The 21,316-nt window shown below is 42.4% G+C and overlaps 8 protein-coding genes across 9 annotated transcripts; 4 read left to right on the forward strand and 4 right to left on the reverse strand.

The window, feature by feature from the left end:
* Positions 1-322: 322 nt before the first annotated feature.
* Positions 323-3,155, reverse strand: LOC134187276 (galactocerebrosidase-like). The gene has a single exon (XM_062655392.1). It carries the CDS (start codon positions 3,153-3,155, stop codon positions 570-572), a length of 2,586 nt encoding a protein of 861 aa, XP_062511376.1. The 3' UTR covers positions 323-569.
* Positions 3,156-3,477: 322 nt separating this feature from the next.
* LOC134187092 (D-alanyl-D-alanine dipeptidase-like) lies at positions 3,478-4,449 on the reverse strand. The gene has a single exon (XM_062655208.1). It carries the CDS (start codon positions 4,299-4,301, stop codon positions 3,615-3,617), a length of 687 nt encoding a protein of 228 aa, XP_062511192.1. The 5' UTR covers positions 4,302-4,449; the 3' UTR covers positions 3,478-3,614.
* A 55-nt stretch (positions 4,450-4,504) lies between these two features.
* On the forward strand, positions 4,505-5,648 carry LOC134187077 (uncharacterized). The gene is made up of 2 exons (XM_062655196.1): positions 4,505-4,867; positions 5,226-5,648. The coding sequence occupies exons 1-2, from the start codon at positions 4,561-4,563 to the stop codon at positions 5,537-5,539; spliced, it is 621 nt and encodes a 206-aa protein (XP_062511180.1). The 5' UTR covers positions 4,505-4,560; the 3' UTR covers positions 5,540-5,648.
* A 558-nt stretch (positions 5,649-6,206) lies between these two features.
* Positions 6,207-9,312, forward strand: LOC134186914 (uncharacterized). The gene is made up of 2 exons (XM_062655002.1): positions 6,207-6,568; positions 8,776-9,312. Exons 1-2 carry the CDS (start codon positions 6,238-6,240, stop codon positions 9,162-9,164), a joined length of 720 nt encoding a protein of 239 aa, XP_062510986.1. The 5' UTR covers positions 6,207-6,237; the 3' UTR covers positions 9,165-9,312.
* A 1,074-nt stretch (positions 9,313-10,386) lies between these two features.
* On the forward strand, positions 10,387-12,230 carry LOC134186938 (intersectin-1-like). The gene is made up of 2 exons (XM_062655038.1): positions 10,387-11,679; positions 11,869-12,230. The coding sequence occupies exons 1-2, from the start codon at positions 10,791-10,793 to the stop codon at positions 12,090-12,092; spliced, it is 1,113 nt and encodes a 370-aa protein (XP_062511022.1). The 5' UTR covers positions 10,387-10,790; the 3' UTR covers positions 12,093-12,230.
* LOC134186937 (reticulon-4-interacting protein 1 homolog, mitochondrial-like) lies at positions 12,156-14,070 on the reverse strand. 2 transcript variants are annotated; one of them, XM_062655036.1, is made up of 9 exons: positions 14,030-14,062; positions 13,579-13,967; positions 13,448-13,516; positions 13,238-13,362; positions 13,115-13,163; positions 12,896-13,032; positions 12,660-12,846; positions 12,504-12,596; positions 12,156-12,438 (listed from the first exon to the last, which is right to left on the reverse strand). In XM_062655036.1, coding segments are annotated over exons 1-9 (1,203 nt in total). In that variant the 5' UTR covers positions 14,031-14,062; the 3' UTR covers positions 12,156-12,285. The 2 variants fall into 2 exon arrangements, with proteins under 2 accessions (XP_062511020.1, XP_062511019.1); XM_062655035.1 differs by having other exon boundaries at positions 13,579-14,070.
* A 182-nt stretch (positions 14,071-14,252) lies between these two features.
* Positions 14,253-17,127, forward strand: LOC134186400 (glutamyl-tRNA(Gln) amidotransferase subunit A, mitochondrial-like). The gene is made up of 10 exons (XM_062654368.1): positions 14,253-14,499; positions 14,603-14,762; positions 14,833-14,931; positions 15,402-15,498; positions 15,559-15,708; positions 15,769-16,075; positions 16,128-16,320; positions 16,388-16,508; positions 16,577-16,827; positions 16,887-17,127. Exons 1-10 carry the CDS (start codon positions 14,386-14,388, stop codon positions 17,090-17,092), a joined length of 1,698 nt encoding a protein of 565 aa, XP_062510352.1. The 5' UTR covers positions 14,253-14,385; the 3' UTR covers positions 17,093-17,127.
* LOC134186399 (uncharacterized) lies at positions 17,007-21,292 on the reverse strand. Its single transcript, XM_062654367.1, has 6 exons — positions 21,048-21,292; positions 20,646-20,790; positions 20,408-20,584; positions 19,740-19,821; positions 19,450-19,679; positions 17,007-18,075 (listed from the first exon to the last, which is right to left on the reverse strand). Exons 1-6 carry the CDS (start codon positions 21,240-21,242, stop codon positions 17,135-17,137), a joined length of 1,770 nt encoding a protein of 589 aa, XP_062510351.1. The 5' UTR covers positions 21,243-21,292; the 3' UTR covers positions 17,007-17,134.
* Between the last annotated feature and the right edge of the window lie 24 nt (positions 21,293-21,316).

Genomic DNA, 21,316 nt, shown 5'->3' on the forward strand with positions numbered 1-21,316 from the left:
ACAGTGCGGTTGGACGCATTTGACAAACATTACAATGTGCCCAACAAACACGTAAACAAAGAAACAAAAGCTTTACAATAATTTCTTACCTACCAAACAAAGACAGCGAAAAATGAAAAACTACACAACTTGAATTGGTAAATAATAGCCAATTAATAATTAATTAATTGTAAGAAAACTAAAAATTGGCAAAGATTTAGGCTGTTTACTTCCACTTAATTAAGAAAGCACTAACTGATGGAGCATAAATAACTACAGTTTAGTAGCTTCAGGTAATTGGTCACTGTGTAAAGTGTACAGTGATTTTGGGTTAACTATCATTAAATAATTGACTTAAACCTAATTTGGTAAATTTATAAATAACAAATTTCACATTAATATTAATTAATTAGTTGTTAACTGCAATCGACAAGTTATACAAACAGGTCATTCTAGTGCAGCTTCTTGTTCCTCATACTACACTAGAACTCAACTATTGAAATAGACCTACTAGTACGTAATACGTGTGCTTCTTCGTCTACTGAGTCTAACCAGGTCCTTTCATCATGTAGAAGAGCAATGTCTAGAGTCTAGACAATGTCGTATAAAAGATTAAGAGGCCCGTATGCGGTGTTGTGCTCCAATGTCACATTCCATCTTCTGTCTGTCTTGTCGCTGTTCTCCACTCTCCCAATCACCCTAGCTACATCCACGCGCGAATCCATTAGAGTTTTCAACTTGTAAGCGTCTCCTGTAGACTCGTGACCAGAATGAATGGTTTGAAACCAAACGTCTCCTCCTCTCGTTTCATTAGACACGACGTAATAAACACGTCCAGATAATAGGGAAAGGCTTTGGCCAAGTTGTATCTTGCCATACTTGAATCCCAGCACGTCGGCGAATCCTTCGGACATGGTGACGAGTACGGGATCTTTCAACATAGCCCCATTGGTAGCGCCGTCGAATATCTGCATTTGATGAACTTCCTTGTTGGCAGGACAATAATATCTGCCCAGGGCTGTTACCGTAATTGTCTTGGACATGTTCAGTACCATTCCTAACCATCCACTTCTCTCCTCATACGATCCTGCATCCGGTAGTAGAGAAAGTAGAAACGATGAATTATTCTGCTCTCGTACCGTCGATATCACCAAGTTATCAAACTGAGCAAAATTCCATCCTGATCCGATACCAGCGAGACCATTCGTGTAATAATCGATAGAGACGTCACTCGCTACCGTCACGTTGTCTATCGACGCCGTCGCTTTGTAGTCGTACAAATCGACAGCCAGTGTGTGCCATTCGTCTGAACCAAATTTGCTGACGTTTCCCGTTCTCAAAACATTTCCGTCTCCTCCAATCTTCGTGCTCTTACTGCTCACCGTCCACTTTCCTTTACAATCGACTGTGAGACACACGCCGCCTGCATATTGACCGACCGGTTGTTCGTGATCGAATAAATCCGCCCTCCCGCACACACGAACCGCACCGCATACGGGTCTCCCCGCAGGGGTACTAGTATTAGTAGATTCGATAAGAACGTCGCACTGAACTCTGTAATTCATGTAGTTGCCATAAAAGTAGGTGATCGGTTCTCCATTGCGTGTCTTCCACGCGTTATCCCCCGGTGCCGCAGGCGACCACTGACGAACGACCTGATTTACAGATCGTACCGTTTCTGTTTGCTGCGAGCTGCTCGCAAATATTTGAAATGTGCCGAAATAATCAGACAGCAGCTTTGCTGGTTCGTTAACAGTACGATCGCTTTCGAAGTCGTCGCGGTACGGCAAGAAGGGTAGAGGGGCGGGAAGAGGAATAGAGGAACGGTTGTAAGGAGATGGAGATTGAGCGGGTACCGGTTTAGTGTTAGTAAATGTGTAGATAGAATCGGGGAAGAGAGTGTACACAAACGTGCCACCCGCAATTTCAGTGATGGGCATAGAAACAAATTCCATCGTCCCGTTACTTTCCCACACGTCGACGAACATTAGGCGACTGATCCGAGGAAAATAGAATTCTACGTTTTGAATCTGTGTGGACCGTCCGGTTTCCATAATGATCACAAACTCGTCTGTAGTCGCGTTCGGTACCAGAGTAACATAAGAACCTCCTCCCTTCAACAGACCACTGCCGACTTGTTTTCCGTGGATTGATGACGTAGGAGGCAAGTAGAGCCATCCCGGTTGAACAAAGTGAGTGACGTGAGCGGTCACCATCAACCCGCGACGAATTTCATAAAATCCTGAGTAAGGATGACGAGCCGATATCAGACCGTGATTGACGCGAAGGAAGTTTTGCATCCAAGATGTAATAAGAGGACATATGATGGTGGCCGTAAATCGACATACGGCGTAGTTTTTGTTTATCTTTTCAATCCAACCGAGGGCAGACGTCCATGCCGGTGGGGCACTGTTGACCGGTTGCTCTTCGCTCTTCCACAACGTCTTATGTAACGTGAAAGCGACGGACGGTGTTTTGCTACACGGAGAGTGAATGCCGACGACGTCTACACTGTCGTTGAGATGTGAATCGTTGGCCATGGCCGTCGCAATGTCCCAATTTCCGTCGGTGGCCACAATCTTGACGTGCTGCAGATCGTTCTCGTCCAGCTTACTGCGAAGAAGTTTAATGTACGAAGGATCCCACTCGTCTTCATTCCATATTCCTACATAATCTACAGTAATATTATGATACTTTTTGGCTCCTTGTATAAACTTGACGTGATAATCTACTCCTTCTGCAGACAGAAAGCTGCCATTACCAACCCAATGGGGCTCACCCCACGCAAGAGCAGAGATGATGATGTTCGGATTTCGTTTTTTCGCTTCCTTCACCAACCACCACTCGTATCCTCTATCATAGTTCTCGTCATCTCTCGAGTGCATGTGAGATGGCTCGGTGCCCCAAGTCGATTGTACGTCTCCTCCTATTTCTATCTTCAGAATATGAAATGCTGCACCTAAATTGGGCAGGAACAGCAAATCTAGTAGTTGTGATCGTGTCGGTTCGGGGTATTCGTAGAGCAGACGACTCGAAGCGCCAGCGCTCAATCCTCCAATTCCATCGAATCGTTCGGCCGCATGGGAAGGATCGACCAATACTTGGGTGTCTGATGCTACATCGAGCACACGGCTGCACGGCAGCAACGTGAAAGACACTAATAACATTGCATACATTCTCAACAATATTGAAATCACGTGAGCTAAAAAGATTTTGAGTACGGAGTCGACAACTACGTAGACACATGCAATGTACTCTCGTGCTAGTCGCTATACATGAGCACTTCAGTACATCAGATTTACTAAATGAAATACTTTAATTACTGCAAGAAAGCGTTTCAAAATACTATTAATTAATTAAATAGCTACATAAAATGTGTTTCCTCCCTATCTATGAGAAGTAGAAGAAATTCCAAGCATAATTATTACGTATACCCAACAGCAACAAATTTTCTTAGGATTAAAACTGACGTCAGACTGAAAGCGGTACAAGCCCCATTCAAAAAAGCAGATTAGTTGCTGGTATAATCAAAACTCTCCATTGTATCAAATCAAGTGTGAAAATCTACTGAAACAACCACTTCAAGACTCAATACATTCTATCACACAGTAATAAAATGTAATCTTACATAGATACTACACAAAACCTACATCACTCAATGCAGGAGTAGTAACTGTCATTGTTGCATTGCATGAAACGAGAAAGTTGAAATATGTGTCAACATATGGCTCATCTTGCAAACTAAAGTGCCACCATTCTAAAGGATAATTATAAAATCCGTATCGCTGCAAAACATCGTGCAACAACTGGCGATTTTTTCTTTGCTGTTGGGTAATGAGAGTGTTATCTGTATGTGCTCGTGAATCGAAACAATCAAATCCTGTTCCCATGTCAATACTATTATCTCCAAACCTTTCTGATATTGAACTGTAGCAAGGTTTCAACACGTTTCCAGGATGGTACTCTTCTTCGGGAGAAGGAGGATATTGGACAAGAGTCACATCAATCGTCGAGCCTCGACTGTGGCCCGATTTCTCAAGAATGTAACCAAGAGGTATGATGTCACTTTTATTCATGTCCGGATAAAATTCCAGCATCATCAGTGAGTCATTGACATCTGCAGCCCATGACTTGAAATGATGAACGGCCATGGTGGGTCTGTAGCAGTCATACAGTTTCAATGTGTAGGCGGGGCTCATCGACATAAATTCTTTTTGAGCAGATGAAAGTGCCGTTGCTGCTGCTTTGGTCAATATACATACATTCTGGACATAACCATTAATAGGTGTACCTACAAAATTGTGATGACTTGCGTAGCGCATAGAAATAAGCAACGTTCTATCCACATCCTCTAGTGACACAAACCCGTCTGGAAGATTAGGACACTTTAAAAACTCTTGCTGCTGATTTGCAGTTAAAACAACGCAACAAACACACACAAACCAAAGCCATATGAACAACCGCGCTGTGTTTGCCATAACAGAACCCGGATAATGCTTTCACCTCGACTCCCCAGAGACGACTTGCGCATCTCCACTTCACCTTCTCGGATCGAAGCTGCAGCCACCAGTACGGTGGAGTATGACGAGTGAAATTACGTCTGAAGTCGTCGACATCGTTCGCAGACATGCGGCCGACCGATGGCGTCAGTTTGGGAGAACTCTTTTACAGACTGATACAGCGGGAATTGAAAATATCATCTCAAAGCTAAGTGGCAACGATCCACACGCTCCTAGAAGTAACGCTGAAAAGCTGAAGCGAGTTCTTGAAAGTTGGATTGAAAGTGAAGATGGGCCGACGTTAGTTCAACTTCGAACTGCTTGTTTGCGGGAGAATATACTTGGAGGAGTCGAGGTGACGTATGCAGAACTCAGCGGAAATTCTTCAGGTGAGACAATGGCATTAAAGCTTAGTCAATGTGATGTTACTGGATGACACGTACGCATACATGTACAAAATTTATTTAATAAAGATCCTAGGTAATTAAGAATTTCTAAATTCTAAAAAATATTTTGTGTCTATATAAATTATGCTAGAGGGTCTTCTGGCTAATATAGAACATGCAGAGTAGAAAAATTTAAACTTGTTTGTTATGAATTTTAATTTTACAGTAGTTTTAGTAGTTGTATGTTTGTGCGTGTTAATTGGATGTAAGCAGTACACTTGTACTAATGGATGGATGACAGATGATTTCAGGTTTACCTGCTTTGTACTATAGAAGATTTAAATAATGTTTGTATTTACAGAACAAGACATTTGGGTTGAATCACTTCATTGGAAACGTAACTTCTTACATAGCCATCTCTGTCAAGCAGTAGTGCAGAATGGTGGGAGTCGATGGCGAGGAATTGGCCGAAATATTCTTGGAAAGAGCAACCATCAGCTGGATGATGTAGTTGGTGCAACAACCATCACCAACAGTCAACTCGTTGAGGAAATAATCTGGGCTTGGGTTGATGAGAATGGTGATGACGCAACACTCTCCAAACTAAAACAAGCATGTAGGGAAGTGTCCATATTAGGTGCAGTTGAACAAGAGTTGGCCATGCTCTTGCAATAATGGAATTGTAGTCAATTTGTTTTAATTAACTAACTGTTGTACTAAAATAAAGCTCAAATTGTCTGTCTCGCAGAAATCGGCACGCACACTCGGCACGCGAAGGGAAAGGTTTGCTTCTAAAAATTATGCAACGGGTCCCCTCTCGAGGGGTTCTCGATCACGCAAATGCGACACATTCCAGTTTATTCGAACACACGCCCACACCAGTCCTGTGTAGACTGTACGTGTCGTCGCCCTTCGCAAAGCTTCGAGCAATCAAATATTTCTTGCCAATGGAACTTACTCTTAGATCGCTTTCGTTTCTCTCCAAATTCTGATTGCATTTGCACCCAGTCCAATCTACACGTTTTCTGTACCAAGCGCTACACGGGGAGTTTCTCTATCGAAAAAGCACGAAGACAAGATTCAATTTCATTCAGTACATCCGGGACCTCGCAACAAAGATTGCACGTGACGTGTCCCACAGACTGCGTCTTCCGTCAGAACCCTACAGTATCTTGCCCGTACGAAGGACGGGACATGTGGATTTGGTAATATTATATTACTGCCTAGTATACCTGCCTTCGCTAACACGCTGCGTCCTTACACGTGTCCTGCCACGTGTATGTATGCGTGGTACCCTTGCGCGTTGCGCGTTCGGGCGCGCAAGAGGGCCTGGGTACGAGGCTACACGAGAACACAGAGTAGAGCCTGCATGCATGGATCCTAGCGGGCCTGTTACTACAGATTGGAAAAAGATCATCAGCACTGCAGCATCTGACAAATGGATAGAATTTGGGCGTGCTCTTCTACGCACATCTACGAGACAGATCACTGATATTACATCGAGACTGGCAAATCCTAGTCCTCTAGCTCCAAAGGATAAACTTGTGAAAATTTTGGAGAGATGGTTAAGCATTGGTGCAGAGCCAGCAGGTGAGACTGAAAGAAGATCGAGACCTGCTACTAGGACGGAACTCAAAAAAGCGTGTCAAGAAGAGAAAATACTCGGTGGTGTGAACAGGGTGCTAAAGGAGAAGTACAAGAGAGGTACGAAAGAGCTGAACGCACGCATGCACACATGCATGCCACTGACTGTGTGAGATTGTTTCTAACGATCTCTAGCTGCATACTAACTTGGCCTAGCGTTACATGCTTTTTCAGTCTACGTAACAACCCCGTAGCCTATCTTTCAAAAGTACCCGGATAATGCCAAAGCGCAATAGATCAGCGAAAACGATCGGTTGTCTTGACTTTATAGCTGTTGTCGAATGTGAATGCTCACGCTGGGTTACTTGCATTGCCATGGTAAGATTTCACGACAAGGACCCCTTTAGGTGTTCGACGTTCTCTTCCCGACGTAAGAACGTTCAGCTACAGGTTCAATAGAGTAAATGTGCTTGTACAATGTTGCACGACTTGTCAGAGTGATCGTACAACGTTTACTGACTGAAATACACGGAACAATGAGTACAGCTACGCATCTGGCAAAGCTCAAAAGCCTAAGTCCCACCTACTACACCATCAGCCCCGCCTGCTGTCACAAGGGCTGACCCAAGTCGACGAAACTCGTATTTCGTGCAACCGATAGACACCCTCACAAGCAACTGTTTGGTGCTGCTCTTGTAAAGTGAAAAGAAAAACATCAATGCAATAGCATTAGGGAAACAAATTGCCTTCTAGCGGTGGAGCTAAATGCACAGGAGGTTCAAAAGTTGGCCCCGGACCAGCAAGGCGCTAAACCATCTAGACATAAATCGTCTTGCCTGTACCCTAAACGACAATAAATCGCCTGCAAAAGAATCAACGCACACCTGAAGGCCTGAAGATTCACACAAGCGCCCGTAGTGAATGTACCTACTGCACACCGTGCATTCAAGATCAGCCATTTCCGCCGTTTCATCATCGTCTCCTGTGCAAAAGAAATCACGAGACCAACGCAAACTGCTGTTAGCAATCGACTAGGATACACTGCATCCTATGATGATCAAAACAGGGTAGCTGGTCATCTCGTTTCCTCGGACGAAATTCACGAAGTGAGGCGCCATGGCGGTGACAGCATCAAAGCGCGTCCACTTCCGTCCCTCTCCTACGAAAACTCGCCCTCTGTTGCATCCTACCTATCGTTGAATTCATGCTCCAAACCTTCTTTTCACTACACGTTGCGACAATGGAGAAGAAAAAGGTCTGGTGGCTACACAGATTATCAGTAAAGTAGTTGACATATCAATCACTCGAATACGGGACATTGTAACACAACGAGATGCAGATAATCCGGGTCTTGTTTTGAAAGATAACGCGCGGGCTGGTTCCGTAGACTGTTTGTTGCATGTGAATGCCTAACTTAAGGATCAAGATCAGAGTTGCCAACTCACACGCTCACACGCAAGAAACCCAGATCTCACGCAACTTTTAGATTGCTGGAACTAGCTAGATCCAGGCACACGTGTACAGTGAAGCTCGTAAAAATCTGTAAATATAGAATCTAGCGAGACTGCCGTAAAGTGATCGATCAGTACGAATAACCAACCCCAGGCAAGTCTAGTTCTGAAGCTGTCAAACATATTCAGCCAATTCTACTACTGTACTAGTACTAAAGTCCGCACATCCATAATTTCTCTCCTCCTTTCAACTTCCGGACGTCGTCAGGAAGTCCAAAAGAGGGAGGGGCTGATTACGCGAGACTGATTTACTGCATGCGTAAACTATATTGGTTTATCGTTACTATCAGAAATTCTAATTCCAGGAGTACTTGCTAGTTAATTATTGTCTAATGCGTATTGACACACTATGTGTTGCTTTTTAGTTATTTAGGTATTAGTTTTGTGGCCACACCCATATGCAGATACAAAGTACTGATGAAAATCTGGGATCTCACGCATTTTCAGTGTTCCTGGTTGGCAACTCTGCAAGGTGCATGCATGAGGTCTACTGTATACCTTTGTGGATGCATGGGTTTTCTAGAATGACTTGTGTTGTGAAAATTCTCAAATGGTTTCCAGTTTGTCAGGTATGTGATTAACTTATGACATTCGCAAGTCTGATTTATCAACAAAAGTATTTTCAACGTTGCAAATTTCGAAAAAGTTGTCAACTTTATGGACATGGCTAGGTAATAGCTAGCTACGATGAAACTGAGCCAGAAGTAGTGCAGTTATTAAATGTTTTAATTTATTTAGCAATTTTGTCTATAATTTGTTTGCACTTTTGAGAAGTGAGGGTGGAAGTGCATTATTATTCTTTTATCTTATCCCTAGATCCTTGTCATGAATGGGAAGAGGTCCCATTACACTACAGTGATGATCTACTAAAGGCTGTTGCAGAAATGGGCAGTGCTAATTGGCGAAGCTTTGGCCGTTGGTTGTTGAGATGTACCGCTGTTGAGCTTGACAACGTGTGTGGTGAGGCTGGCATTACTAACAGCGATCGTGTTCACTATATCATAGACCACTGGCTACATGAGCATGAAGGCGAGGTTACTGTTGAGAAGCTACTAGAAGTATGCAGGGAACTTGGTATCAGAGGTAGAGTGGAACTTGATGTTCAAGAGTATCAACTACGAAATCAACTAGGAGACGGTGATAATGGTGATGTAAATGATGATGTGAATAGAGATTCTTTACCAGAAGAATGTGACATGTACTAGGGTTTTACTTCCTTTTTATAATGGCTTGAGAATTGCAAATTTTGTTTGCTTTTTTAGTTTGATATTTTCTTGTTTGTTTCAGTATATCTACATAGTATTACCATCATGTGAGTCAGCCAGCAACAACTGCATGACTTGACCCTCATTGTGTATTCAAGTATACCTACTTCTTTAATGGAACTGTTGTTAATTAAACCAATTAATTTCTTGGTACCTACTAGTTGTGACAGTTCCGAAACTGTAATAACAAATTCCAATAGTTTCATCTTTGAAGCTTGAACCATAGCAACTGCCATGTCCCAGTTCCTTGAATTTTTTGTTACAGTAAGGTAGAACAAGTGGCAGATACTGGTACTTGCAGATTCACAACAATTAATTAATTAATGATGCCCTGCTTTCTCTGGATCTTCTGCTTCACCCTCATTCAGCATTTGGCCAAAGTGTAGACATGAATCTATTTATGAATCTATTGCAATTTATGCAATCGTTAGACATTCGGTTTCAGCGTGCATCCTCAAGCTTCCAGTGTCAGAATTAGAACTCATGTTTGATTTCAACATACAATTTTGCAAGTTCTACTAGTTTCAGGTCTAAATCTGAAATTAGTAGTTGAATGCACTTCAACAGCTAAGTTTTCATCTTACAGTCTAGGGAAATGCATATCATATTTAATTTCTCACAAATATGGAAAACACTAAAAATGAATTCAATTTGGAAATCCACATACATAGGTATCAGAGGAGGTATGTGAAGTAATCTTCCAGAAGCTGTGCAGTTTACGTACATTGAATGTAAACAACTGATATGCAATATCGAAAATCCGGTACATCCACGTTGTAACGCCGCATCAGAATATGCCATTTCAGCGAAACGAACATGAACCGGACATAAACCGGATATTCCTACCTCTTGTTACACACCTACCGGCACGTGACTGCTGTTGGGTGCAAGTGTCTGTCTATTACCGAGAACTAAAGTATGTATTTGATACGTGCGATGAGCCTATCGTTTCCGTAGCGTATTCATATTCGTTGTCTGTTGTGTATCCATGCAAACATGCGATCGCATGACGTTTATCCTACTCGTGTGTACAGTCTAACTTCCGGAATTTGCAACAAAATCGGACTGTCACTGAGTACAATTGATAACATTCTACAGGCTCGTCATCGTTGTCATTATCATCACAGCAGCAAGTTCAAGGTGAGATAGCACGACGGCTAGATCATCTACCCATCTTGACATGGCAGGCTATTACTTTCTATCTAGAGACCGTATACCGCTCGGCTACTCACTAAAGCCCGACCACAATACACCTCGCGTCGCGTCGTGTCGCGTAATTAAGAGTCTAATGTAATGAGACCTGCCGCAACAACATCTGATCACCTGTCTAGGTTATGAGTTTATAATTCCTTTCCTGTAGTGCGGATGACGCTCTGTGGACATGTTATTGGCCATGTTCATTTTCATATCGTTGGCATGTTTTCGTCTTGTTGTTTTCGGTTGCCAATGCATTTCGTAAGTGCAAAAAGCAACAGACAGCGATTGCTGCCACCACCGCTGCTAATTGCATTACGTAATAATTGTAATCAAAAGCCTTGATTTACTCCTCGGTTTACAGTAGTTGTTATGCACCGAATTAAATACGTTCTACCCGATCCTGCCCCCACAGTCGAACCGGAGGAGAGGCAACGTTTCATGTGGCGGGAGCATCAACAGGCGCTGCTAATTCCCAAATCTTCACGTCGATCTCTGCACGGCAGCCATGCACATTCCATCAACGTGGCCGGCATGACAAACAGTGCGGCCGTCTACCTCGCTCTCACACAAAACTACGAGACATTCGAGCCTTACTGGTTGCATCTACGAAAGGGAGACGTCGTGCGACTCGTTTCGTCTCGTGCAGGAAGCGAATGGATCGACGTGGTGACGCGTGACGGTCACAAGGCGCGTGTACCGAGCACATTTTGTCAACTAAGCTCTAACGATGCAAACGTGAAGAAAAGAAAGGTTTCCTTCGATGCGTCGATGAACGTGACGATCCCTCCCGAACCGGAAGAGGTGATCACGAGCAGCAGGCACGGCAGCAGAGCGACGACGTCGTGCAGTGGAGGATACTCGAAACTGATGAGACATATCGAGAGTAAAGGGCGGGCAGTCGTGCAGACATTGCGTAGAAGTTATACACCAAAGAAGCAAACGTACAGAGAAGAGGGAAGAAAAGACGGACGAGAAACGTCAAGCCACTATGATCGCCTCGGTGTTTACTCCACGTCTACTCCTGCCCTGTCTACGATTAGTATCACTTCCACTACAGAAGAATTCCGAAAGCGATATTTGGGAACGGTTACGGTCTTGTATGACTTCAACGCAGCATGTGAGGATGAGATCAGCGTGCAGGCGGGACAGACTGTTATGCTGTTGAACAAGGAAGATGCCGACTGGGTGTGGGTGAGACGGTTTGATGGAGAAGAAGGTTTCGTTCCAGCTAACTACACCACCAAACCTGTCTGCACGGGTGAGTTTGTGTGTGTTTACACTATGTCAATAGATCATCCAATTCGGTTTCATTGGATAGTACAGGCGGTGCACAATGCACGAATGGCGGTGATATGATTCGCCATAATGAATTTGGGCACGAGAGAATGTGCATGTGTTTATGTATGATATATTTCATATACTGTACTAGCCTTTCTAATGTCCCCAGGTTGTCAACAGTACCTCTCCTCGCTGAGAGACATTCGCTGTGCAGAAGAAGAATCGAGCAGATGGAGACAAGAGCGAATGCAGTACGAGGAAGAGCAAGAAGTTTCAAAAGAACAGTCGATTTGCTTTCACAAACCGCCACTGAAACATGAAGATCAGATCAGTCTATTGTCTTCTGGTGTTCACTTCCAAACTTCACCTTTTGTGCAATCAACGCTAATTTAGTCAGTGGCTTCAGTGTTTGTGTGAATGTAAAGTAGCAGACAGATGGTATATAGACACAATCATTATCTTGGAATTGCTTGTGTTTCTATTTGGGATACATTTCTAATTTTTATTGTTATACTTCTCTTCATGCCTTGATCATTGGCTGAAAGGTAACACAAAGTAAGTGTATACTACCTATCAACTCCTTGCATCATGATGTCACTGTATAGACAGCATCGTCTGATTTCTTGTTTGATTCGATGACCTCGATGACAATCTTTCCTCTTGCATGTCCTTTCGCCAACTTCTCGTATGCCGCTTTACCTTCTGCCAATGGAAATGTCTCCTGTATTATAGGCTTGATCTGAAACCCAAATAATAATACGATAATATTGACTTATTAGTTAGTAATTGACATTGAAACCTGACCTTGCCATCTTCTACCAATTTGCTAATCGTTTTCAGTGCATCACCATTTGGAGCAAAGAATGCCCATCTGTAGTGTCTGCCATGTGCCAGATACTGTGAAGATAACAAGAGTTATTCTTAGAAGTTTATATGTAAGTATATTTAGAGAAGAAATACTTGTGATAGTGCAGGATTAGCCCATTTAGCCATTCCAATTAGAAGACCTCTGCATAACCCATTGGCATCCACTGTAGACAATAATGGGGTTCTCAGTGTCACATAGGTTGCGCCTTGTTTCTCTTTCAGCAAGTTGATGTATGACTGAGTCATATCATTGCCAACAGTGTCGTACACAACATCAAATCTAGACAATCGGTTACAGTTGAAACGTTTGAATTAATAAATTGTATTACTTGGGTTCCTTCTGCAAAGTCTCTTGTAGATCATCACGACTATAATCAAGAATTTTGTCTGCACCCAGGTCTTCCAAGAGTTGCACAGCATTTGAGCTGCACGTAGTTGTAACATGTCCATCCCATGCCTTCATCAACTAAAGCAATAGAAATTGCATATCATCAGTATGTTACATATGGAAAACTTCATGCAGTAAGAATGTGTATAGAATTGTTTGCCTGAATTGCAAAACTTCCTATTCCTCCCGAGCCACCAGTAATCAAAATCCTAACAGGAAATTGTAGTTAGGATTATGTAACAGACTGCAATGTCTACTTGTAATAACGAGTCAGACATTTGACCTTTTGCCTGCTGTTGTGTTGCTGTTTAATCCTGCATGATCAACCAGAGCCTTCCAAGAGGTCATGGCCACATAAGGAACAGCTGCTGCTTCTGTGTGAGTAATGTTCTTAGGTTTTAGAGCAATCTGCATAATACGAAAGTGAAAGTTAATTAACCCCAGATGACATCATAATCTCATGACCATGATGTCATGATGCACACGATCTTGCCTCTCCTTCTCCCATGACTGTAAATTCAGCATGACAACCTTGTCGATAAGCTGCTGGTGTTGCCCACACCTGCACACCAAACATCACTTAATAACAAGAGACAGGCATATCTAGAGTGCACATCAGCCCACTTCCGTCCCAATTTCAAATTTGTTTGCATCATGTCCAGTTGCAACTACAACACCAGAGCAATCTCTGCCCAAAACTAGAGGTAGCTCTTTGTCGTCTGATGGAAATCCTTTACTTTTTCTCATTTGATTAAGCAACACACGACCATAGGAACGACTGATAGCAAGATCAATGGGATTGACAGACGAAGAATGAATTTTAACCATCACATCTTTAGGTCCAAGAAGAGCAGGCAGAGTTCGTGAAGGATTGTGTTGGACACCACTGAAGTCTGATGTGTATCTTTCCACTTCGATAGCATTCATAGTTTGCGGGAGACTTTCTATCTGTCTTGCAGGCTGCACCGCTTGCAAAAGTTTTCTCCCCCTGAAAAGGCGAGTCACTAACATCACTACACACACACCAACTATTGCACCGAATACAACCACTTGAATCATCTCAATCTGTACGCACTCCACGCAAAACTGAGCTAGACTTGCATCGCAAGCACCTAAATTGGCGCATGTCACGTGTGCGACCGCGCCCACCAACTGGGATCATCATTTTACAGTATATTAAATATTTTTATTTTAAATATAGGATATGTCTCATATTTAATATGTATATATATATATATATATATATATATATATATATATATATATATATATATATATATCCATGCTGTAAAGTCTATTTATGCTCCCTAGCTCTCGCGCAAAGTTACCTCGGAGTCCAGAATGCTCGCGCGAACAACTTTACGGAGCTGTTATCAGAATATCTTTTGTAGAGCAGCTAATTTCTTTTGAAAACTTACAAAACTAGTTGAAATGATGATTGTAGAAAGTATGAGATGTAATTTAATAGCGGGGCTCCAAAAGGTGTCAAAGAATCGGCGATTCTGTACGGAATCACACTCAATCGTCAGTCTCGGCTTGCGTGAGGTACAATTGCAAAATTTAATAAATCATTAATCATTAAAATGGTCGTAATTTGAAGGGTCAGTGTCAGTAGGGTATTGATATTGAGGGGAATTCCCTTTTGCAGGTGCTCGCAAAACTCAACAGCAGAGAGCTGAGTTCTCTTGACTTAACCAATGCATGCTTGCAAAACATCAAGGAAAAGAAACATTTGAACGCTTTCATAACAGTTACAGCAGACATGGCATTGCAACAAGCCAAAGAGTCAGATAGAAGGAGACAGCAAGGTGCAATATGGTCTCATCTTGTCGTACACTTTCTGTTGGCAGGCAAATTGTTGTTGACCTAAATGTGTAGGTAAGAAGATTGGCTTGCTGGATGGAGTTCCAGTGGCTGTGAAGGACAATTATTCTACAAAAGGGATCCTTACAACATGTGCATCAAAAATGTTGGAAGGTCATACAGTCTTATGTGTTACAATTGAAATCCCCAGCCAGCCGTTGCTGTAATGACATGCCTTGGCTTTGAGGCACATCATTATATAAAAAGAAAAGATGTTTCACACAGCAATCAAGAGTTAAATTAATGAAGTCGTTCGTAACAGAAGTTGACTGAGTGTAAACATGTAAATCAGAAACACTTAGTATATTATAAAAGCTTTGACAGGAAAGATATCTTTTGATAAGTTTTCAGTAGACAGTACATGATTACAGGAAGATTGCTGAGTTGCAAAGCACATTTGAAATTGCTGGTAATTTGACATTTTTTGAGTGCACTTTGCAGACACGAAATGTGTGTAACATGTAACCATTGGTAAAATATTCAGATTGTTGCTGTTTTTGTTTAGTTGGAAAATTATAGTACAATAGCTTAATTAATTTACAGGACTATCGGTGATGGTCTCATTGTGGTTGCCTCATCTGTAGACTACATTCCTCCGTATACTGCTACTGTTGTGCAACGATTACTGGATGAAGGTGCCATTCTAATTGGCAAAGCAAACATGGATGAATTTGCAATGGGGTTTGATTGTTTCTATTATCACGTCAGAAAACAAGAGGATTGCTGGTTGTTATCTTTTAGAAGTGCATCTGTGACCAGCCACTATGGTCCTGTCTTACATCCTTGGACCACGGATGTGGACATTGAGGATAAAGATAAATCAGAGTTGTGTATAGCAGGTGGCAGCTCAGGAGGCAGTGCATGTGCTGTGGCTGCTCATCTCTGTTTTGGGTGCATTCGTCATTGCTGTTCTAGCTTGCAATAGACTCTTATGTGTTTTGTTTGTGTTAGGGCACTGGGTTCTGACACGGGAGGATCGACCCGATTTCCGGCATCGTTGTGTGGTATTGTTGGATACATGCCCAGCTACGGTCGAACATCTCGTTATGGACTTGTTCCACTAGCTAGTTCTTTAGACTGTCCAGCAATATTCGCCAAATCAGTTGAAGATGCTAGTCTGATGGCAGACGCTATATCAGGCCACGATCCACTGGACTGCACCAGTGCAAATCAGTCTTCACTACAAGTTTCTAAACTCTTACAAAATAGACGACATTTGCAAAAGCCATTGGAAGGAGTCAGAGTTGGAATACCGAAAGTATAAATAAACAGTAACCGGTCTTTATTGTCTAATTGAAGTGGATTCTTAGGAATACTATATTGATGAGTTGGCACCTGAGAATGTCAACATATGGAGACAGGCAGCAAAATGGGTTGCAGATGCTGGAGCCGAGGTGTTGGAGGTATCTCTTCCACACACAAGGTTGGCACTTGCCTGCTACTATGCAGTCTGTAATGCTGAAATGGCATCAAACCTGGCAAAATATGATGGCCTCCAGTATGGTATAGTCAACTTTGTGTATTTGTCCACCTTCCTACCATTCTCATGATCTCAATATGTTACATGTAGGACATCGGGCAGTTGGAGTTGATCACTCTACTGATTCTCTTTATGGTGAGAGCAGAGCAGAAGGATTTCGAATTGTAACTCGTAACCGAATTAGATCTGGAACTCTATTTCTCTCAGAAAGGCAAGGAATACTTGCTCATATATTGTATTTGTGGCTTAAACAGAGCAACTCCGTGTTTATGCCTGCAGAATGTATGGAGAATATTATACAATGGCAGCCAAAGTACGGCGTCTCATTGCTCAAGATTTCTACTCTGTACTTGGAAAAAGTGCTGCAGACCCAAATACGAGGACTCAAAGCTGCGCTACATCTAACATTGCGGACGTACTTCTGTATCCAACTACAGCCCATTGTGCAACAACATTTGGAAAATACCAACTTGGAGTCTCATCTTATGCAATTGCAACAGACATATTTGCTTGCCCGGTCAACCTTGCAGGTATATAACAAGCTCACATATTAAATCAGTTAACAACACTGACTCAACTTGGTGTGTAGGCCTCCCTGCAGTCTCCATTCCTGTTGGATTGTCCAAGAAATCAATGCCTCTAGGACTACAAGTCGTCGGCCCACGCTTTGGTGAACTCGTGATGACACAAGTAGCACTGGCAATTGAAGATTGTGCAAATTTTTCTCAATTATGTCTACATTTAGTGAAGAACCAAAGCAATAACACAACAGTAACATACACCTCTGCTCATTAATAACTTATACAATATATATTCAATATATTTACCAGTTCATAGTTAACACACTGAATACATAATTTCACTCGTTGGACAGCTGCCATTTCGTTTAATCCGATGAAGTTTGATCAGCAGCAGTTGAATAATAGTTGCTTTAGAGCCCAACCCCAACTCATTTTGCAGCTCAGACAGGGACAGGTAACCAACACGCATTGTCTGTCGTTCTGTTGCAATGTGGGTATTAATCAGAGAAATGACATCATTCAAATACGACAGAGGAACTTGTCTTTTGAGATATGCAGCCGATGTTTGATATTCATCATCACTAACTTGTGCTATCTGTTTCAATGGGCTTGGCTGGTTGACCGTAACCGAGGTGTCTAAATGTTCGGACAAGGTAAAGCTATTCTGAAGCATGGACAAGTCAGCTTCAAGTTTTGCTTTTCCGAGTTGCTCGAAATATGATGGTGAGTTTCTACCACCACTAACTCCTTTTGACTGCCCAGAAACCAATGCTACAGGTTTCAATTCATGTCTTTCCATTGACTGATAAGATTGCAATGTCTGAAGACTTGGACTAGCCAGGGCCCCAGTGTTACTACTAGACATAGGTGCCTGTATTTGTTGAAGAGCTTGCTTTAGTGCTTTCCCCCCAAGGTTGGCAGGTGATGAACTAATACGTTGGATCTGACCTTGTTTACGTCGTTCTTGCTGTTTGGATGATGATGTCTCTAATTCAGAAGCGAGTGCTGCTAGTGATGCAAGTGAATTAGACACAATGGAAGTCTGTGAAGACGTCGGACGATGTTCCTTTTCTTTATTTGATCTTCGGGCATGATGAGAAGACTTAGGGATTGGTGGGGTAAATCCAGCATACATTGCATGATTGGAGATACTGATTCCAGGTTGAGGAAGCAGCCGTCTAGTGTGGTGATTCCTCTGTTCACTGTGATTGAGACTATGTTCAGACTTCCTTCTCACAGGAGCGACAGGAGACATGGCTACAAACAAACAGTAAGTGTGAACCACTATTATCTAATCTGGTGGTGAGAATACACTAAAAAATCTAAGATACACTGATAACAGTAGGATACCACTCCTGCTAGTTACTCCAAACGCACTAATTTGCCACATGACGATGAATAAACTTCAAGCTACAAAGACGTTCAAGATACGAAAAACTTCAAGCCAGATAGACATCATGTTGTCAAGAAATCACAATCTGCAGAATTCAACTAAACTGTCTACTTGTGCATGGCTAATACCAGCATATAAATCACATTTCCAAATGGTTGCTACTGTCTGTTCCCCATAAATGTGAACTTTGAAAATCATCAATATCTCTGCTGTTTTTGAACTTTTGCGATGATCTCGGTATCGTTAGAAACCTCTAGATCTGGTATTTCTGTTTAGGCTGCACCGAAAAAATTGTCAGCTTGGGGTAACCCACCCGCCCGTGTTTGGGGGGCCGCTGGTAATTTTTGTTGCGCATGCGCATACCGAGAAATAAAATGTCTTCTGTTGCTCTGTGCATATCCGTGTCCAAGGGAGCACGCGTTTTGAGAGATGGCAAGATTCTTCGTGTGTCTGGGAACTGTAGACTTCGTGAGGTATTGCAGGAGGTTGGATTAGGTGATCGGGTGGACAATGTGTACACACCGTGCGAACTGCGACCACAGACACTTCCTCCAAACAAGACGCGGAGTTAGATGATGAGGTGCAGCTCTCAGCTGAGTTTAAGCGTCGATACGTGTCAAATGTCGATGGTAAAACCATATCATAGATATCAAAAAATAAAAAAATTAAAAATAAAAAATCCGCCCGCCTGTCTTTTCCGCTGCATGTTACCCCAATCAGACAATTTTTCGGTGCGGCCTTATCAAATTATGTAAGCCCTTCCTACAAACGAAACGGAAGGATAATACTTTTGCATATCAAAGACAAATGGGTAGAGCAACTTATTATCCAATTATCTTGTAAGACCAACAGATCAGCAACTGGAACCATTTAAGATAACTGGTGTAACATGGTCCAACTGGAGCAGGTCTTAGTGTTCTAATGAGCACACCTGGTGTAACCTCTACTTCATTACTCACTTCCAGTTCACACTTAGGGGGAATAGACAGTAGTCTCAACATGTTCAGGTAAGTGACATCCTACTGTCGACCAATAAATCAAACCTGCTGAAGAGGTAGGTAGGTATCTTACTGCTAAATACAGAGACAACTGACAAATACGCCAGTTAATGAATGAACCAACAAAGGGGTAAGTGGACAGACAGACAGACAGACAGACAGACAGACAGACAGACAGGCCAAGTAGGCATCACTACAGTGTCACTATAGTTTCATAATATAATAACTCCACTTCAATACCTTCTGTAAGCTTCAAGTCTGGGTTGGACATTCTCTGCTGTAATACATATGATGGTGCTGATACAGTCCATGTTTGATCACCACGATGTGAACTTGTTGACGATATATTGTGGACAATGCTCTCTTTGTTCGACACCAATGGAGAGTCAGTAAACTCTAATGTTTTCACTACATCATCTTTCTGGTCTAAATCCTTTGCGATACGGCATGCCACCTCAACAGAGTCAAGACTGTTAAGCACAAGAAATCAGATCACACGTTAACATGCACCAACCGAATAATATACAAACCCCGGATGAGAGGGAGAGTGAAAGGCAGTCGACGTGTTCATTGCTGTTTCATCTAAACTTTGACTTGGTCCTGGCTCTTGTACTAAACCACAAACATTCATACCAATAAATATTACAATTTCAATACCTACAAACATCTACGCGAAGCAACACAACTCACAGTTGTCAGACCAACATGTTCCAATCTGAACAGATCTGAGTGTAGCTGTCAAGCGCAGTCACATAGCTGCCAACCCCAGGGCAGCTGTACATATGTATGTGTGAGATTCAAAAATGTATATATGGGTCATGTGATATAGGTCATGTGTGATCAGTATTTATCAAACTATTAAACTTTGGGGGTCACATGACCCACATCACATGACTCACATCACATGACCTATATATTGCCAGTACAGTAGTGTACAAACAAGTGTTCACAAAGCAGCAGAAACAAATTTTCAAAATTGGTGTTCCCGACAGAAAAACAGGGATGACAAAACTGCCTGTATGGTTCCATGTTAAAAACTTTGTAAACCCAGATAGATACTAACTCGTGTGTGTGTGTGTGTGTGTGTGTGTGTGTGTGTGTGTGTGTGTGTGTGTGTGTGTGTGTGTGTGTTGTCTGTGCCCCTTCATGTTCTTGTAGCCTCAAACAGTAAGTCATCACATACTGCAATGCAACTCACCAGTCTGTGGTTTCCTCATGTCTCGAAGAGCATTCAATCTCTTTAGATTAATTTTCAAGGCACTGTAACTAGGTGAAGCCTCTCGATTCTCTTTGCCCTCGTTCTTGTCTCCTTCAGTCTCATCTAGTACGTCTGTATCTGCTGCCACAGCCTCAGCCTCAATGCCTTTGGTATCTTCTGCAAAAACAAACACCCCAGAATACTAAACAAATGTTATATGATCACAATTTCCTCACACCTGTCCTTTGGAATCCATACTTCTCCAACTGCACCTGTAGCTTCTCAATGTCTTCAGCGTGTTGATCATGCAGAGCACCACATGCAGTCACAAACTGAGGAAACTCTCCTCCATCAGACTCAAGAACCTCTTTTTCCATAATACACTGAAAAGAACACCTACCTTATAAGGTTTGACATAAATGGTTATTTATTGAACTCTAAATTAGTGTTTGGTAATGCATACACTACAAATATTAAGTCATTAGACACGCTCTTAAAATTTAATTATTATATTGTTACTATTGTAATGGAGGAAATAGGAAAAGTGTGTGTGTGTGGGCTTGGGCTTGTGCTCGAGTTGTAATAAAGTGAATGACAATTAGGCACACAGTTTTCAAAACAGGCGATAGTAACTCCATACCCTTAGCTGTTGAGCCTCATCCAACAACGCACCCAGTTTCAAAAGCGTCCTTGCATCATCACTTTGCATCTCTCTCAGTCTGAATGACGTTGTTCTCTCTTCTGTCTTACTGCGAAGGTCACGTGAACTCTTATCCAATTTTAGAGCTATACGTCGAAGTGCTGCAAAGAAAGAAGTCGTTGGAGAGACGTCCATGCCTGCGAGATGGCATAACAGACGAGCAACGAGCCTCTCAAGTTTGCTATTGCCGCCGGGTGTACGGAGCGTGC

This window comes from Corticium candelabrum, chromosome 11, assembly GCF_963422355.1.
Source record: "Corticium candelabrum chromosome 11, ooCorCand1.1, whole genome shotgun sequence".
Lineage (NCBI taxonomy): Eukaryota > Metazoa > Porifera > Homoscleromorpha > Homosclerophorida > Plakinidae > Corticium > Corticium candelabrum.

Bases quoted from the DNA above. Each gene is read 5' to 3' on its own strand.
- LOC134187276 (XM_062655392.1), bottom strand. From the start codon at position 3,155: ATGTATGCAATGTTATTAGTGTCTTTCACGTTGCTGCCGTGCAGCCGT.
- LOC134187092 (XM_062655208.1), bottom strand. From the start codon at position 4,301: ATGCGCTACGCAAGTCATCACAATTTTGTAGGTACACCTATTAATGGT.
- LOC134187077 (XM_062655196.1), top strand. From the start codon at position 4,561: ATGACGAGTGAAATTACGTCTGAAGTCGTCGACATCGTTCGCAGACAT. The intron at 4,868-5,225 runs GTGAGACAATGG...TTGTATTTACAG, and splicing joins ACTCAGCGGAAATTCTTCAG to AACAAGACATTTGGGTTGAA.
- LOC134186914 (XM_062655002.1), top strand. From the start codon at position 6,238: ATGGATCCTAGCGGGCCTGTTACTACAGATTGGAAAAAGATCATCAGC. The intron at 6,569-8,775 runs GTACGAAAGAGC...TCTTATCCCTAG, and splicing joins AAAGGAGAAGTACAAGAGAG to ATCCTTGTCATGAATGGGAA.
- LOC134186938 (XM_062655038.1), top strand. From the start codon at position 10,791: ATGCACCGAATTAAATACGTTCTACCCGATCCTGCCCCCACAGTCGAA. The intron at 11,680-11,868 runs GTGAGTTTGTGT...TAATGTCCCCAG, and splicing joins CACCAAACCTGTCTGCACGG to GTTGTCAACAGTACCTCTCC.
- LOC134186937 (XM_062655035.1), bottom strand. From the start codon at position 14,013: ATGATTCAAGTGGTTGTATTCGGTGCAATAGTTGGTGTGTGTGTAGTG. The intron at 13,164-13,237 runs GTCAAATGTCTG...ATTTCCTGTTAG, and splicing joins AACACAACAGCAGGCAAAAG to GATTTTGATTACTGGTGGCT. The intron at 13,033-13,114 runs GCAAACAATTCT...CTATTGCTTTAG, and splicing joins TAGGAAGTTTTGCAATTCAG to TTGATGAAGGCATGGGATGG.
- LOC134186400 (XM_062654368.1), top strand. From the start codon at position 14,386: ATGATGATTGTAGAAAGTATGAGATGTAATTTAATAGCGGGGCTCCAA. The intron at 16,076-16,127 runs GTATAAATAAAC...GTGGATTCTTAG, and splicing joins TCAGAGTTGGAATACCGAAA to GAATACTATATTGATGAGTT. The intron at 16,509-16,576 runs GCAAGGAATACT...TTATGCCTGCAG, and splicing joins ACTCTATTTCTCTCAGAAAG to AATGTATGGAGAATATTATA.
- LOC134186399 (XM_062654367.1), bottom strand. From the start codon at position 21,242: ATGGACGTCTCTCCAACGACTTCTTTCTTTGCAGCACTTCGACGTATA. The intron at 20,791-21,047 runs GTATGGAGTTAC...TGTTCTTTTCAG, and splicing joins ATGAGGCTCAACAGCTAAGG to TGTATTATGGAAAAAGAGGT. The intron at 18,076-19,449 runs GTATTGAAGTGG...GTTTGTTTGTAG, and splicing joins AGACTTGAAGCTTACAGAAG to CCATGTCTCCTGTCGCTCCT.